We start from the raw sequence: 17,737 nt of genomic DNA, 5'->3' as shown, positions 1-17,737 counted from the left end.
TGTCTAAATTATGTTTTTTTTTACTTTGTAAGCACATTTGAATGGCTCACATCTTTGACACTGCCATGATGCTTGAGTCTTCTCCTTAGAAAATCTTGCGCTCCAAATATCGCAAGTATACATATACAGTATACGTACCATATATGGAATGACCTACAAGTTTTTACTACATAAAAAATATAATGTCACAGAGTTTTTAACATGAATTTTGAAAATTCTTTTTCGCTAAATTCTAAATAATACTTACATTTGTTCAGTTTCACAAGGTTTATTCTTAGTTTGTTGGCATTTTTTTAAACTTCAACACATCTTACCTGTTGAGTGTTTCATTTCGTCATGGTTTCCAGAAAATAAAACATTGTGGCATATTTGAACAGAATCATGTATGTGTTGTGTTTGTCTTGGATTCTAATGGAAAGGTTTGTGAATTGATATTGATCATAGTTGTCGGAACAATACAGTTATATATGGATATTCTATGAAGAATATATTTTTATCAGCCTCAAAGCGCTGTGCAACACTCGGCAATAGGGTTGAATTCATCCCCTGCCAGGAACGGAGTGGAGGCAGGGTCAACCGGAGCTACGTACCGAGGGGAGATAAATCACAACCATTATTATGTGTAATGCCCGATGTCGTTCAGGTTGGAGGCAGGTATGATTATTCGTTAGCGTTGGGAATTGGTTGAAATTTTATGATCGATGATCACAGTTTTGTTTAACCAATCAATGATCAATTAAAATAGATTATATTTGACCGCGTATGTTTTGCAGGAAAATTATATAAACTTTCTTCTATAGGCTCACATGTTGCCATGTTCCCAGGTCGCTTATGTTTTCACAAATAAAATCATACTCCTCTGAACGTTTACATTAATTACTACATAGTGCTTATGTGCTCTTCAATTCCTTTAGACGCTTGATATTTGAAATGATATGAGCAACAACACACACAAGCGATTGATTGCAACAAGTTTTCTATGACATTTCTTGCTTGTTTTACTGACTGGCTACTTAAACCCTCTCGTTTATCATGATATCGGGCAATTTCGACGAAACTCGATTACAGATTTCTTAATCGATTAATTGTTCAAACACCCCAAACAAACGATGCTTGATGAACTCGATAGGTAGGAATTTTTTTTTTTTTTCCAAACCTCAAACTTATATAGTTTTGACTCAATTACCACAAATTGTCCCATCATTGTCAAAACATAGATTTATCACTGGATGTCACAACAATTGAAAATGTCCATTGTCCGTGTGTAGAACAATCAAATCACATGCAATTGTTATGACGTCATAAACAGCTGTGACTCACACTACACATAATGTGTCAATACAAGTACAAGACGTATAAGAAAAATAATCAAACATGGGCGTTTTGTCTCGGCAGGGTTAGCATTGAACGTCTATACCCTCGGGAAAGAGTCTTGAAATATTTTCTGGACCATCGTACATCAACCGAAGTTCAAAAAAAAATCCATACGTCCGACGATGGACTTCTATCTTTGACCCTTGACCCCAATATTCTGACAATCGACCATGTTACATCCGACTACCAAAACGTTTGAAGATCCATGGAATGATTCAACTTTTACCGTATTTGACCGCAAATAAGACCCCTCCCGCAATTAAGACCCCCACCTATTTTGACACATTTTCAGACTTAGGGGGGATGTCTGCAAATAAGACCCCCCACCTATTTTTCAGTTTACTGGATGATGGATTTGAGCAATGGAGTAATTAAAAATATCACCAAAATGACTTTGTATCGGAAATTCTTTTTGTTTGTTTTATCGGAATAGAAAAATCACGTAGTAAATAACTGTGTGTGTGCTTGTTATTTTTGTTATTTAATTCAAGTTAATTCACGGGTGATTTAATTCAATTATCAATAACTACGAATTGTGGATAGTGCTCATATCTACTAGGAGGTTATTTTCAACAAAATAGCCGATATATGTTTCCATGAACACTTCATATCGGCATGGTCAACACGTTTTAGTGTTCGTACGGCTTGTCATTTTTTACATGAATCGGCAAATATATTCGTCATTGATGCAGATCGTTTCTGCAGTCGTGGATTCTAACTCAATACAATCATTACCTAAAACATCTACTTAAGGCATTTACAGTTTCAAATATGTTTATTTGTGAACGTAACGTACCTGTAGTTTACGATCAGTTGGAGAAACCATGCTTTACTTTTCGGCCGCCATGTTTTGTTTACGCAGTCAGTATAATATGATTAGCCGCAAAGTTTCGTATTTTACTCTGGAAACAAAAATACTTGCTACGACGTTTTAATGCAGTTAATACTTGGATTAATATCTGAAATATTATCAAACTATCGTTGTATCAATAGCAATACCGATCAAATTCACAAACACCCGGTGTGAAAATGTGAAAGTATGGCTTCAACCCAGCGCCATTTTCCTACACACGGAAAATGTTACAAACAACTGCATCAGTGCATGTCGGCACCTTGAAGTTAAATCACGATCGTTTGCTCATTTGGCTGAGACAAATGTACGTAAAATTTGAATTTAAATATTTTAAAATAAGGCCAAACAAAAATTTATACCGCAATTCATCAAAGGTTTTCACACGGCAATGGAAAGTACACGACAATAAAAAAAAATTCACTAGAATATTTCAATAAAATTTTTTTTAGTCGGGCCTATTTTCATGGGTCGGTCGGAGGAGGGCAAACAAATAATATTTTAATTTAGGCCTGAGGGTTGCAATTTGCATTCTGGTGAGTGAGGAAATGGCTTTCAACTACCGTGATTATGCCCACCAACTATTACTACACTTTGTAAGCAAGTGTAAGGATATTTATGGTAGGGAATTTTTAGTATATAATGTACATAGCTTAGTTCATCTCAAAAAGGAAGTGGAGAAGTTTGGATGTCTGGACAAATGTGCAGCATGGCCATTTGAAAGTTATATGCAGACTTTGAAGAGAAAAGTCCATTGCGGACAAAATCCTGCCAGCCAGATTGTAAAAAGGGTCCTTGAAGAAAATGAGTGCAAATCAGAATATAGTTTACAAGTTGAACAATCAAATTTATACCAAAAAACCAGATAATGCATATTAGATAGCATCAGGAAAATACTGCGAAGCTGTGCGTAGAGTAACGGAAAACTCTTTTATGTGCAGAGTTTACCACTCTTCAGAAGCTTTGTTTGAAAGACCTTGTGACTGGCGAACTCTAGGATTTTGTATGTTTAACAAACATAACTATGCCATGAAGACAATACTAAGAAAGGATTTAGTGAAGAGGTGTTTGAAGTTTGAAATGGGAAATCAAAGTGTATTTCTTCCTTTACTTAATGACTTTTCACAGCAGAACTGTTAACTAACTTCATGTCAACTTGTATACATTATAACATGCAAGCTAGAGTATGGCAGGGTACCCACTAAACAATACCACATTTACTTAAGCATGCGTAAGTATAAATATTTACAGTTTGCACTAGCGACATTGTTTCAATAACCATACTTTTGAAAAAATATCATGATCACACGGTGACCCTGTAACACTTTTTATCGCACCTCTGACAGAAATGTCCTCAAATGATTGGCGGAGAGCCGTCACGTGGTGACCCCCTATCACTTTATAGGGGGTCAGTAAATTTTATTATGGTGCAATATGGCGGCTCTTGCCCTTGCTTCAAAATTTAAACACATTATCTTCAACTAAATATACTACTTCATTACCGTTAAACTATACATGTATATTACTTGTTAGTTTTTTGTGTAAAAATAACTTTAATACTACAAATTAAATGAAATGCATATTTTTAAATACAAGTTGCTTCCCCTATGCCAGTTTTAAAGTTGATGACGCTGCGAAAGTCAAACGTAACAATTCAAGCGTTTTCTAGACTGTGATCATAAACAAATGGAGGAGTTCGTACCTATAGATCAATCCTCACTCTACAATCAATTTATCGGCATAACTTTTAAGTGATTATCTCAACGAGAATGCACAGATGATAAAGGAGATTGCACTTTAAATGTTGGATGGATGTTTGTGTCACTTTTGTTTGTGATGCTTTCAATATACAGCCAGTTTGGTGTCGTATTGAGGTAGGCCTGTCTTACTGTGCACTAGGAATGTCGAATATTGTTGATTTATGGATATTCAGTACGTATACTGCAGGTTCCATAATACAGTATATTTGCAAAGAAATACATAAATAAATATGTAGGCCTAGTGCCTAACGTTAGGCCACTTCTGAATTATTTTAAAAGCGGCGATTGGTTGTATACTTCGCCAGCATAATCCAACTTTGAATTCAGATTCTTGACAAAACAAATAGGAAATAAAGACCTTATGAAACAAACCAAAGGTCCTCGATGCGATAAATTCGTTATATAGTCAGTTACTGACCCCCTATAAAGGCATAGAGGGTCAGTAAGAAGTATACCGTATTTCACCGCAAATAAGACCCCTCCCGCAAATAAGACCCCCCACCTATTTTGACACATTTTCAGACTTAGGGGGGATGTCTGCAAATAAGACCCCCACCTATTTTTCAGTTTACTGGATGATGGATTTGAGCAATGGAGTAATTACAAATATCACCAAAATGACTTTGCATCGGAACTTCTTTTTGTTTGTTTTATTGGCATAGAAAAATCACGTAGTAAACAACTGTTTGTGTGCTTGTTATTTTTGTCATTTAATTAAAGTTAATTCACGGGTGATTTAATTTAATTATCAATAACTACGAATTGTGGACAGTGCTCATGTTTAATTGGAGGTTATTTTCAATAAAATACGCCGATATATGTTTCCAAGAACGCTTCATATCGGCATGATCAACACGTATTAGTGTTCGTACGGCTTGTCATTTTTTACGTGAATCGGCAAAGATGTTCGTCATTGATGCAGATCGTTTCTGCAGTCGTGGATTCTAACTTAATACAATCATTACCAAAAACATTTACTTAAGGCATTTACAGTTTCAAATATGTTTATTTGTGAACGTAACGTACCTGTAGTTCACGATCAGTTGGAGAAACCATGCTTTACTTTTCGACCGCCATGTTTTGTTTACGCAGTTAGGAGGCTCGGGCTACGCCCTCGCCCCCTATAAATCTTACTGACCCTCTATGCCTTTATAGGGGGTCAGTAAATGCAATATGGCGGCTTTCGTCCTCACTTCAAAATTGAAACACATTACTCTTCAACTAAATATACCGTTTCATTGTGGTATAAAATATATATATATATATATATATATATATATTACTTGTTATTTTTTTGTGTTGAATTACCTGGATTTGTTTTTACATTTAACACAAAGTGAAACCCAATTTCTAAATGCGCATTGCTTCCCCTGGCTACACCATTTTCAAAGCCTGTGATGCTTCACTATACAAATTAACAAAGTCAGGCCAACTGTTGATTTATGAATTATTTAGTATTAATACTTATTTTGCAGGTTCCTTATAATATAGTCAGGGGTGTAAAAATTTATTTCAAAGCACTAGCCCAGGGCTAGTAGACACCAAAGTCTCACTAGCCCGGCCTAAATATCTACTAGCCCAGCAAAAAAAAACAAGAGATCCCAGAGGGATCTTGGCGCCCACCAAAGAATGATCTGGGTCTGACAATGGAAAGAGGGATCTTTTCCCTGCTTTTCAAACTTTTTCAAACACACTATATATAAAATTTGAGACAGATCGCTATAGCACTTTCTAAGAAATAGCGATAACAAACTTCAACTATCAAAATCCAAGATGGCCACCTGTCGGCCATCTTGTTCACCGATCATTCCCAAAATGCAATATGCATAACAAGGGTCATAGGGAAACCTGTATATGAAATTTGAGAAAGATTCCTTCAGTACTTTTTGAGAAATAGCGGTAACAAACTTCAACTATCAAAATCCAAGATGGCCGCCTGTCGGCCATCTTGTTGACCGATTGGTCCCAAAATGCAATATGCACAACAAGGGTTCTAGGGGAACCTGTATATGAAATTTGAGAAAGATCCCTTCAGCACTTTTTGAGAAATAGCGGTAACAAACTTCAACTATCAAAATCCAAGATGGCCGCCTGTCGGCCATCTTGTTCACCGATCGGTCCCAAAATGCAATATGCACAACAAGGGTCCTAGGGGAACCTGTATATGAAATTTGAGAAAGATCCCTTCAGCACTTTTTGAGAAATAGCGGTAACAAACTTCAACTATCAAAATCCAAGATGGCCGCCTGTCGGCCATCTTGTTCACCGATCGGTCCCAAAATGCAATATGCACAACTAGGGTCCTAGGGGAACCTGTATAGGAAATTTGAGAAAGATCTCTTCAGCACTTTTTGAGAAATAGCTGTAACAAACTTCAACTATTAAAATCCAAGATGGCCGCCTGTCGGCCATATTGTTGACCGATTGGTCCCAAAATGCAATATGCACAACAAGGGTCCTAGGGGAACCTGTATATGAAATTTGAGAAAGATCCCTTCTGCACTTTTTGAGAAATAGCGGTAACAAACTTCAACTATCAAAATCCAAGATGGCCGCCTGTCGGCCATCTTGTTGACCGATCAGTCCCAAAATGCAATATGCAAAACAAGGACCTAGGGGAACCTATATATGAAATTTGAGAAAGATCCCTTTACACATTTTGAGAAATAGCGGTAACAAACTTTAACTATGTATCAAAATCCAAGATGGCCGCCTGTCGACCATCTTGTTCACCGATTGGTCCCAAAATGCAATATGCACAACTAGGGTCCTAGGGGAACCTGTATATGGAATTTGAGAGAAATCCCTTTTGCACTTTTTGAGAAATAGCGGTAACAAACTTCAACTATCAAAATCCAAGATGGGCGACTGTCGGCCATCTTGTTGACCGATCGGTCCCAAAATGCAATATGCACAACTAGGGTCCTAGGGGAACCTACATATGAAATTTGAGAAAGATCCTTTCTGCACTTTCTTAGGAATAGCGGTAACAAGAATTGTTAACGGACGGACGGACGGACGGAAGGACGGAAGGACGGACGGACGACGGACCACGGACAAAAGGCGATTTGAATAGCCCACCATCTGATGATGGTGGGCTAAAAAATGGAAAATTTATAATACAGTGGAACCTCCCAAAACCGAACCTTCTCAAAACCGATCACCTCTAGAAACCAAACATGGATGTCATGTAGAGAATGAATTCCTCTTTATTAATACAGTGGAACCTCCCGAAACCGGTCATGGTCGGTGCACATAATTTCGGTCGGTTTAGAGAGGGTTCGGTTTGGAGAAGTGAACCGAATACCGATCATTACGATCCGGATTTAATCGATCGGAAGTCGTTTTTTACACTAGTGTACCGCATGTAATGGCTAGTATATTCGTAAAAAACCGATCGATATTGATTGATAATGTGAATGTTATCACAAAAGAGAGAATCATACATTTAAAAAGGAATGGATTACAACAATCTTGACTTTGTTACCGCTTGTAAACGTAGTTTAGTTAGTTAGTTGCGTGAATGTTCTTGGGGATGTTCTCGTCTGCACTAACCTACACTACGATCGCTTCCGGTTATGCCAAGAATCAAAATTATATGGTCTAATTACACGATGATCAGTTGATGCCGGTCATTATATGACATAGTCATTTTCTAAAACTATACATGGCTTCGGCTTCTTCATACAGATAATTGACTAAAAAAAATCCGTGTGATTTGAATACGAAACTTTCACTTTATTTCTAGCTCTGCTTGTTTTCCTACAGTAAACAAACCGTGTGCACGTGGTAGACCTTCGTTATAATATCTAAACAATAGACATGATTAAATAATTACACTACCATCTCGGGTATAATTACTGTGTACCTATAGCCTTCAAGATGCTTCACCGCCGACAGAGCATAAAAGGTACTCATCATTTGAACAATAATTGGTGTTTAATCGTGTTAAGTATGTCTAATTAACACAAAACAAAATATCAAATAATTTATTTTGCTTTTGATGCATGCGCAATCAGTACTTCATTCCATATAGGATATTTTGCCACCGATTTTTTTCGGGATGCAATTATATTTTTAACTTGAAGTACTTGAACTTTTCAATGGTGGTAATGGTGAAAATTAAGTAAATTTTGTAACTGAAGAAAAATACGAAATCATCTGCTCCTGTTTTTGATAGTGAAAAAATATCATTTGTCAGCGGCAGAGCATCTTTAAGAAAGATAATTAAATATCAAACAATTAATTAGGAATAGACAGGGTTCCGGATTAGACAATGGCTGGTCCAGACAGGTTACACTGTATAGTAGAACTTCTGATTCATTCTGACCTTGTCTTTTACTATATGTGACATATGTATAAATATGTATATATCCCTGGGCCTGGTTACTGATTTATTGCCTTTATTTACATGGTTAATTAATTACTGTGTTATTCTCTCTCATATATGACTCAGTATCTTATGTGATATAAACAGTATGATAATGTAGCTTTATATAGTAAATGTACATACTGTATTTGTAGTAACTAACGCCCCTCCCCCTATAAACGCCCTTTCCTCTTTAGGAGAAATTGAAGGAATCATCCCTCCCCCATCCAATGGATTTAACATGTGATGTTTATCATATTGGCATGGTATAAGTATCCCATATTACATTCACTTTAGAGCCTTTCATGTGTGAATCACAACGAAATAATGTGTCTCAAAGGGAAGAAATTAAAGCATATATATAAAATGCATGTTATAACTATGAAAGATTAATGTGACATGAGTTTAGAGAGTTAAAATAAGGCTGATTAAAAATAAAAATTCATCCACAACTTACATTTTAGTTCCCTAATAAGCGTTCTCTTTGTTACAAGTTTTTTTAAGCTCCCTACGCCGAATACGATACAATAACACACATTTATAATGAGCACACTTACAACAAATTCATGGTTATAACATAGTGATTCTCATTCACATAATATGTCTGTGATAAGTGTATAACAATCTATATGTTTATAACAAAGTGATTTTGTTGGTCCCCAGCTGGTTCATTATAACTGTGTTTTACTGTATATCTACCGTATTCGCCGTAATTAGTGCCCAGGGTGCTTAAATAATTGTAACAAAAGGGGGCGCCTATTAGGGAACCTTAATGTAAGTTGTGGATGAAATTGTCGTCCATATTTTAAATCTTTCTGTACTAATGGTACATTTACTGTTGGAGTAAGCATGCATATATGCCATTTAGACTTTGAGACGCATTATTATGTCGTGATTCACAGGTAAAAAATTTGCAAGTTCATGTAATATGAGATACAATGCTGATGTTACTGGCATTACATGGTAGAAAACATTGTTAAATCTAAGGGATTGACATTTATACAACTTCAACTCTTCTCTAGAAAAGGGGAGGGCACTTAAAGGGGAGGGGTGCTAATTACTGCTAATACGGTAGTTGCAATTAGGATAAAAAATGCAAATTAATCCAAATTTGTACAGAAAGCAGTAAGCCTATATTGTATGTTGGAGCTAGGCCTACAAGTGCTATTACCTAATAGAGACTACTTCTATGTAATGGTCAACACAGATGAATTATATATCAGCAATCAGTCTGAACTTGAAAGTTAATGAGGCATTACTTTTGTACAATACCGTATATGTACCAGATGACCTATACCAGTACCACAATGTTAACACGTACAGGTCCGACAGCCTGGGGGCTCAAACCTTCTTAGAAACCAGAAATTTAATTCATGTGCACACTATATAGCTAGTCATTTATGTATCAATCAAGCAGGACTGGCCATGGCCAAGACTGCGAATTCACACATGACTGAGCCTATGTACATAAAAAGGCACGGCTAGGGGACAATAAAACCCACAATCCATTGTCATGGTCAGAGCTATACACTTTCCTGGATCAATACACACTACCACATGTAGTAGTACAGGTCACCAAAAATAATAGGTATCCCCAACAACATATGTATACAGCTGATCGTAACAATATACAGTGAAACCTGTCTTAGTGACCACCTCTGTATAACGACCACTTTCTCAAGGACCCAAATGGTCAATTTCAACACAATGTGCTCTATGTATAAATTAAAAGCCACTTGGCTGTTAAGACCGTTTTCTTGTAATTGGACTCTTGGCTTACTTTTTAGAGAGGATTGACTCTAATCAACTTACTAGAAACAGAATTTTTTGACCATGTATATGGTGACTGTCAAAGTAAATATGTGCACTGCTCTCCAAAAGTTCTCTTACAATAAATCTCTAAGAAAAAACGTCACAAGTTAATAAATGATATATAGTGATGCCTGTATTAAAAAGGTTAACATATTTCTGTACTTTATGTTTGTGTTTTTGTAAAACTGTACATGTAACAGAACGTTTTGAGGGCAGTGTATATTGATCCTCTGAAAAGAGGAGGGAGGAATCACATCCCTGATATCACCATGTTACACATATACATGTATTGTGTATCTTACCTCTAGCTTCAGTCTTGATGTGCTGTAGCTGGGACATGGAACTGCTGACTTTAATTCCCTGTGATTTGAAGGACTGATCTGCAGCAGAGTCTACCACAAGAAGTTTTGTTTCCTCACCACCAGCCTTAATGTATCCTATCACTGCTTGGTGGGAATCTACCTCAACGTTCTTTCCATTCACTTCAATAATTCTATCTCCTTCTTTTAATCCTGCACTTTGGGCTGGAGAACCTTCGTCTATTTTACCAATAAATTGTCCGCTAGTTTTGTTCTTGTCTGCATGTAAGTTAAAACCGTAGCCCTGGAAATCTGGCCATTTTGTAATATGACATAATCTTGCTGTGGCCGTGCTATTCACACTTGGGACTTTGTTCTCCTTATTTTCCTGAATTTCTACAAAATGGAAGCAAAATATTGAAACATGGTAATTCTATAAATGAAACAATTGGTCATACTTTTAACCTCAAGAAAGTCTACTTAGTAACACCCTATGAAGAAATTAAAAGTTGATTATTGCATATTTTGACTTGTTCTTTCTGATTTTTTACATTTTGAATATTAAAGAATATGGAATTGCTAAAATGACCTAAAATGGGGGGTTCAAAAATGAAAGTCTTCCTCTAAAATAGGGAGGGTTGGCAAGCATGATTGGTCAATTTAATCATTAACCAAGAAGTAAAGGAAAATCAGAGAACTTTAATCCTCTAATATCATGGTGGTAATTTCTAATTTGGTATATTATTCACTTTTTCATATTAAACTTTCCTTTTTTCTCCATGTGTGCGCCTGTGTATATATAGATACTTTAAAATTTTAACTGCCCTTAGATATAAACCTTCTGAATTGAAATCGATACTTTCTTACTTTGTAAAGAGTGACAACCGCTGCGGTCGGACTTTTTATATCGGACCTCCTCCAGACCGTTGTGTACCTGGATACCCCGAGACTTGTAATATTCGTCAGTCTCCCTGTCCACCACTAACATCTTCGTCTCATTGCCTCCAGCTTTGACCTTTCCGATGACCTCCTGGTGATCGAGTGTCTGACTCAATATTCGAACCATTGACTTCTATAATTCGGTCACCTTCCTTTAGACCTGCTGTCTCAGCGGGCGATGCCTCGTCCACGGTACCGATGAACTGACCAGTACGGTCCCTTTCAGCGTGCAAGTTAAATCCATAGCCAACAAAGTCGGGCCACTTAATCATATGGCACAGACGTGGACACAAATGGGAGGGGACATCCTCAGGAACATCATTTACAACGACAGGCTCCACGCTAACCTCTGGTTCAGGTTCACTCGCCTCCAGTTCTGGTTCTGGCACCACCTCCGGGTTCTGGCACCACCTCTGGTTCTTCATCTGTTGGTGGTTCATAAGGGGGGACAGTTTCGTAGTCGGTATTGACAGGTTCGGGTTCAGGTTCAGGGTCCTGTTCCACCAGTGGTTCTGGCTGTTCAGGCTCATTTCAGGTTCTGAAAAATATGAACCATACAAAATATAACTTAATGGTTCTGGAACATATAAACGAATGAACGTCCCATTAGCTTTTCTAAATATGGTCATGTACAAGTCTAGGATATAAATATATCATTTAATGGTCCTTTATATATATATATATATATATATATAATTATAAACCATTTCAAATATGTTTTAATAAATTAATAACAGGCCTGTTACATACTTTCATGGTTCACCCACTTTCACAATAAGACAATACGAATGTACGGCAGCACAGCCTCCCCTTCACACTCATATAAGGCATCAACTTTCATTACATAAATATACAGAGGGTCTGTTCACAAATGTTATGACCTTATATAGCTGTTAATAGAACGTTGTTAAACCAAAGCAAACGACCAATAAACCGTAAGATGAACAATCTAAAATAAACTTAAATGGTTTTGTTCATAATATACACATAAACCATATAAAATATGCTTTATTGGTCCTGTAAGATAAAAAACAGCATATCATTAGAATGAATCATTTAACATTAAAACTTATTTGACTAGACATACAGATTATCTTGAATGTGGGATATAAATTGTAGACATGTGCACTTAACGCTGGCTTAATCCTTTCAAATTATTACTTCATTATAATTAGATAGCTCAGAGTAAATAAAATTTTGTTATTTGATGAGTTTTTATAATTATGATTCACTGGCTACTTTAATTATCATGACCAGACAGTAACATATATAAACCTAAAGAGGAAATACCTATATACAGATGTACATTGTATTATGATTCATGTGTATACTATCTATTGATATGGGTGTGGTGTATCACAGGTCGAAACAATAGGACAGGGTGATCATTATATAAGGAACTCACCAACCGAAAAACGGATATATATGGTAAACCAATGATTTGTCAATAAATCTTGAGTTCAATAAAATCCAAATTTAATCCTCAATCATTTTTTTAAGATGTTACATTGCTGATGAATGATAATTGTCATCTATTAAAAACAGGAGCAGATATAAATTAGTGTTTTTCTTTAGAAATAAAATTTGCTTACTTTACACTATTTCTATCATTGAAAAGTTTGAGCTTCTTCTTTTACTCGATCAATTTAAAGATGCATGCTCCACCACCGACAGAGCATAAATGTTATTAATAATTTCAACAATATTTGGTGTTCAATCGTATATATGTATGTCTAATTAACACAGAAAATAATACATTTTTGTTATTTTGCCTTTGGTGCATGCGCAATCAGTAATTCATTCCATAAATGATATAGAGCCACAGAATTTTTTCGGGATGCAATTAATTATTTTTCATATTTTTAACTTGAAATAAAATTAGAAGCTCAAGCTTTTCAGTGGTGGTAATGGTGTAAAGTAAGTAATTTTTGTAACTGAAGAAAAATACTAAATCGTCTGCTCCTGCTTTTGATAGTGAAAAAAATACCATTTGTTGGCGGTGGAGCATCTTTAAAGTTTTTAAAATAATAAATTGCATCCCGAAAAAAAAAATCCACGACATTATGCCCTTTATTGCAGACTGAGAAACTAATTCCTCAGACAACAAAAATATTTAAATGTATTTTCTTCTGTTTTTTGACATACATCATTAAACTTCAATTATTGTCCAAATGATAAATATTATTTTTGCTCTGACGGCAGTGGAGTACATCTTTAATTGATTTGGTTATGATACAAACCGGCCTCTATATTATCAACTTACTGAAAAGTAAAAGCTACTGAATAAAAAGGTTTTCTTGGACCAACAGATTTTGACCAGATGATCTCTGTACATCCAATATGTTGTCCTTGAATTCTCGGACAAGGTCATCATACACATCATCGCCATAGAATTATAACCAATGAACTTTACAACCAGAATTCCAAATCAGATGACGAAGCACAGCACGTAAGCATCTAGATCTCTAGACAGTATCAAGAAATTTCTCCATTTCTATATCCAAATATCAACGGGTGATGGTATTATAATTATATCATCATAACCATCATCATTTTCATATAGTACTTAATGCGTCTAACATTCCCTCGAAACGAGTGCGAAACGCAAAACGCAAACGAAATGTTAAACGAAAACGAACGAAAACGCAAAACGAAAAACGAATAGCGTAAAACGAAAAACGAATAGCGTAAAACGAAAAACGCGTTTCGTCAAGCGCTAAACGCAAAACGAAAAAGAAAAACGTAAACAAAGTGAAAGCGTGACCGGAAGACCAGAAAGCAATCATAAATGTCGATCGGGACTCCGGTAGCTTAGTGATCCGGATTCTGAAAGCGATGTCTATTTTACGTTCGCAATTTTGATTTAGTACGATTTATCATTATGAAAAATATATTTTGTCTAAGAAAATATGCATTTGTTATAAATATATTACCAATAAGTATGTGATTACGTATAGTATCCAAGCATTAATACATTTTTTTAACTTATAAAGCGAGATTTTAAAAATAATTATAAAACATGCATGTGTACAAATAGTCTTCAATCAATGCTAGTATCTATAAGTCTGCTCTGAATTTGTCACACATACTAGTACTGTTTTATAGAAATTATCAGTTTCAGAAAAGAAAAACACTTCAGAAGAACTTTCTTATTTTAGTGTAGGTATTGTGAACATGTACATTTGACTACTGCAAGTATAAACCCTAGGTCTAGCGGTTAGGTAGTTATATATTACATGTATATATATGACTGCAGAGGAGGTCCCCGTACCGGCCGTTATATAGATATCAATGTGGACACTCACCTGTAGCATTTACCCGACCCATTTGGAGATCTTATATATAAACTTGCTTTATAATTCACGGACAACACATGTACAACACTCTACCCCTCTCCATCCCCACTCCCCCCTCTCGATTTACCTGCTTTCCATTTGTTATTTGACAGCGGCATATTTTGCTTTTGTGTCAACTTGTATCACACCTGGTCAAGTGCAGTCACCCATGAACAATGGCTCACTGATTGCCTCAGACGCGCACGGCCCCTCACATGTTTATTTAGGCTACGATGTATAATACGCGTACGTGACCCCGTGCATGTACATGTACCAAAGCATACCACAAAAACAACAATGTTGTGTTATTCTAGTCATCACAGAAAAACCAGCTCTATGGTGTTTTATTCCTCGTGTGTTTTGTTACATCAACATACCAATAAAATACATGATCAATCATATCAATGGCCAATACGTGTAAATACAGAGATACAGTTGAATGTACATGTATCAACTGTCAGTTCGTGTTGGACGATTATATATATATAAGTCAATTATGATTTGATATCTATTGACTTCGGTACGTTCTTAATTTCACATAAAATACCGGTATGTAAAAAAAAAAGTATTCGTTTTATGGTTGAGATATAATTAATTGTGTTATTTTATTATTAGAATAGTGTGTATCACTAGAAAATAATGTGATCCAATGCTAACAGTGATGAGTCGGATATAATTTTTTTTATAATGTATGCACCAGTGAGTTATATATATATATTATTACCAGCAGTAAGGCGTCCTGTGGCGTGAGTTCAGTCAGTTCACACCTGTCTGTAATCATTCAGTCCACTTTATCAAGCACCGCGGGTGTTACAAGTGTATATTGTACCTGTCCCCCTGTAGCACATACACGTGTATAGCTAGTACTATACAAGACCTTGCAGAAAGGTATACAAATGATCCTTACTATCAAACAATGTGTGTAGGTTACATGTATCAAATGTTATTGATGTCTAGATACAAAAGGATTTTTTTTTAAATTTATTTGTGTATGTTTACTACATTGTCCAGAACACGTAAATTTATCGGCCTACACCGTCGTTTGACTCCACTTTTAGTTAGCCAACACATGCGCAGTCAACAATTCCTAATCAAATATCAATGAATAACATCCGGTAAACGAATTGGAACGCAAACGCACGCAAACGCAAACGAACGAAAGCCAAAACGAATCAAAACGCAAACGAACGCAAACGAAATCGAATCAATACGCAAACGAACGAAAACGCGAAACGCAAACGAAAAATGCTCGACGAAACAAAACGCAAACGAAACTAAATGAAAGAAACGCAAACGAATCTAAAACGCGTTTGAGGGAATGTTAGACGCATTAAGTACTGTACTGCTTATAAATCCATCCAGGCAACTTAATTAACATTATAACTCAGCTAACTTCCAATTCGGTTATACAATCACAGCTATAATCACAGAACCTTGTCAAAAATAACTAAATGTATGACTCTGTTAACAAAGAGCACCCACATTACCGTAATACATCAGGGTTGTAATAAAGAGAGATATACCTGGGTTTGTCGGCGGCTCCATTACAGAAACTTTTACTGGACTGTGGCGCTAATTTCTGTCAGGACCACTTATACACCTGTGAATACCAGGACACTCCCCCTTCTATCACAGGGCCGTTATAATGAGTGGTGGACCCCGCCCGGCACTATAACTAATACCAGCCCACAGGCATCATCATATGTACATACATTACACCTAACATATACAGGAATGTCAAGCCCACCATATAGATATACATAAGTGAGCCTTTCACTAACATTGGTGACACTTCATTTCGCAAAAAGGTCAAAGACTTTTCTTTCTGTTCACAACAATTTGTATGTTCGATGAATGTATGATTAAAACTATTTCTCAATTTTAACCAAAGGTCTTGTTATAAACTACTAACAAATATGTATATAGATGTATAATGTAGTAAAACATGTAAACTACAGCATAATATTAATGCAAATGCCTAAATTCTGATGTACAAGTGTGTCGTGTATAATTATATATATATAGGTTATCTGTTCAAATGCTTCAGATTCTAACCAGACATTATCTGTTAACCTTTTACACAAAAATAAAAGGAAGATATATATACTTGGACACCAATGTGAAAATGGAAATCAGAGGCCTAGACAGCAGATATTTTCTAGGCAATACAAACGTATCAGAGCTTTTAATGGTTTTGTTTAATATTGCATTAATATTATACCCTACTGCTTCAATTGTTTGAGTGTTTGGAATTCAAAGTGTGAGATATATCATGTGTCTCTTTGTGCTAGAGGACTTTGCCAACTGTATTTAAGTGCTACCTCATTGAAACATACCATATCAGATACACATACAGTATATCCAAACTGGCCATAATACAGAATTACTGACCTGTTATTCTACTCAATGGATATATGTATGTTTTGTATTAATTAAGTATTATATCTCTAGTAGGTCAATTTCCACAGAAATGGTTACTAATCTTTTTATAATATATACTGTTGGAAAGTTAGATAATAATTTTTTTTTAAATATTATTATGTTAACATTTCAGACACTGGTGGTGGCACATTTGTGTATGTTTTTGCTGGTGTGTCTCTAGATCTTGTACAGTAATGTATAGCTATGGGGTACCGGTTATATTAGAGATTGAGGGTGGCCTAAAATAACTTATTTTCAGTCATGCAGCCAATAAGATTCATGAATACAGTTCATACATACATACATACATACCGTATTGTATTTACAAAATGTGAAAAGGTTCCAAAACCTAATCCATGACAATTTCGTGTCATGATCAGTTTTGTTGGAACAAAAATGCTGTTCACTTTGAATGGCAGCACTGGTACTGTGCACATACAATTGTATAGGAAGTTTTTGAAAAGAAAAATTATCAACTTTTCCAGCAGTAGTAACCATTTCTGTGAATAACAACTAAAAATATGATTTGTTTCTCCAACAAACCTACCTAGATGTGGTCAATTTTTTGTCATGGCGAC

At 35.8% G+C, this 17,737-nt stretch overlaps 1 protein-coding gene across 1 annotated transcript in view; it reads right to left on the bottom strand.

Moving 5' to 3' along the window:
- Positions 1-16,358, bottom strand: part of LOC138329978 (Na(+)/H(+) exchange regulatory cofactor NHE-RF2-like) — a 30,039-nt gene extending 13,681 nt beyond the window's left edge. Inside the window, 4 exon segments of the mRNA XM_069277291.1 lie at positions 10,468-10,860; positions 11,350-11,512; positions 11,514-11,941; positions 16,262-16,358. Of these exon segments, the coding sequence (XP_069133392.1) occupies positions 10,468-10,860; positions 11,350-11,512; positions 11,514-11,941; positions 16,262-16,283 (1,006 nt within the window). The 5' untranslated portion in view covers positions 16,284-16,358.
- Positions 16,359-17,737: the final 1,379 nt, after the last annotated feature.

The sequence above is a fragment of the Argopecten irradians genome, chromosome 8, assembly GCF_041381155.1.
Source record: "Argopecten irradians isolate NY chromosome 8, Ai_NY, whole genome shotgun sequence".
Lineage (NCBI taxonomy): Eukaryota > Metazoa > Mollusca > Bivalvia > Pectinida > Pectinidae > Argopecten > Argopecten irradians.
This window is presented reverse-complemented; position numbering and strand designations above follow the sequence as displayed.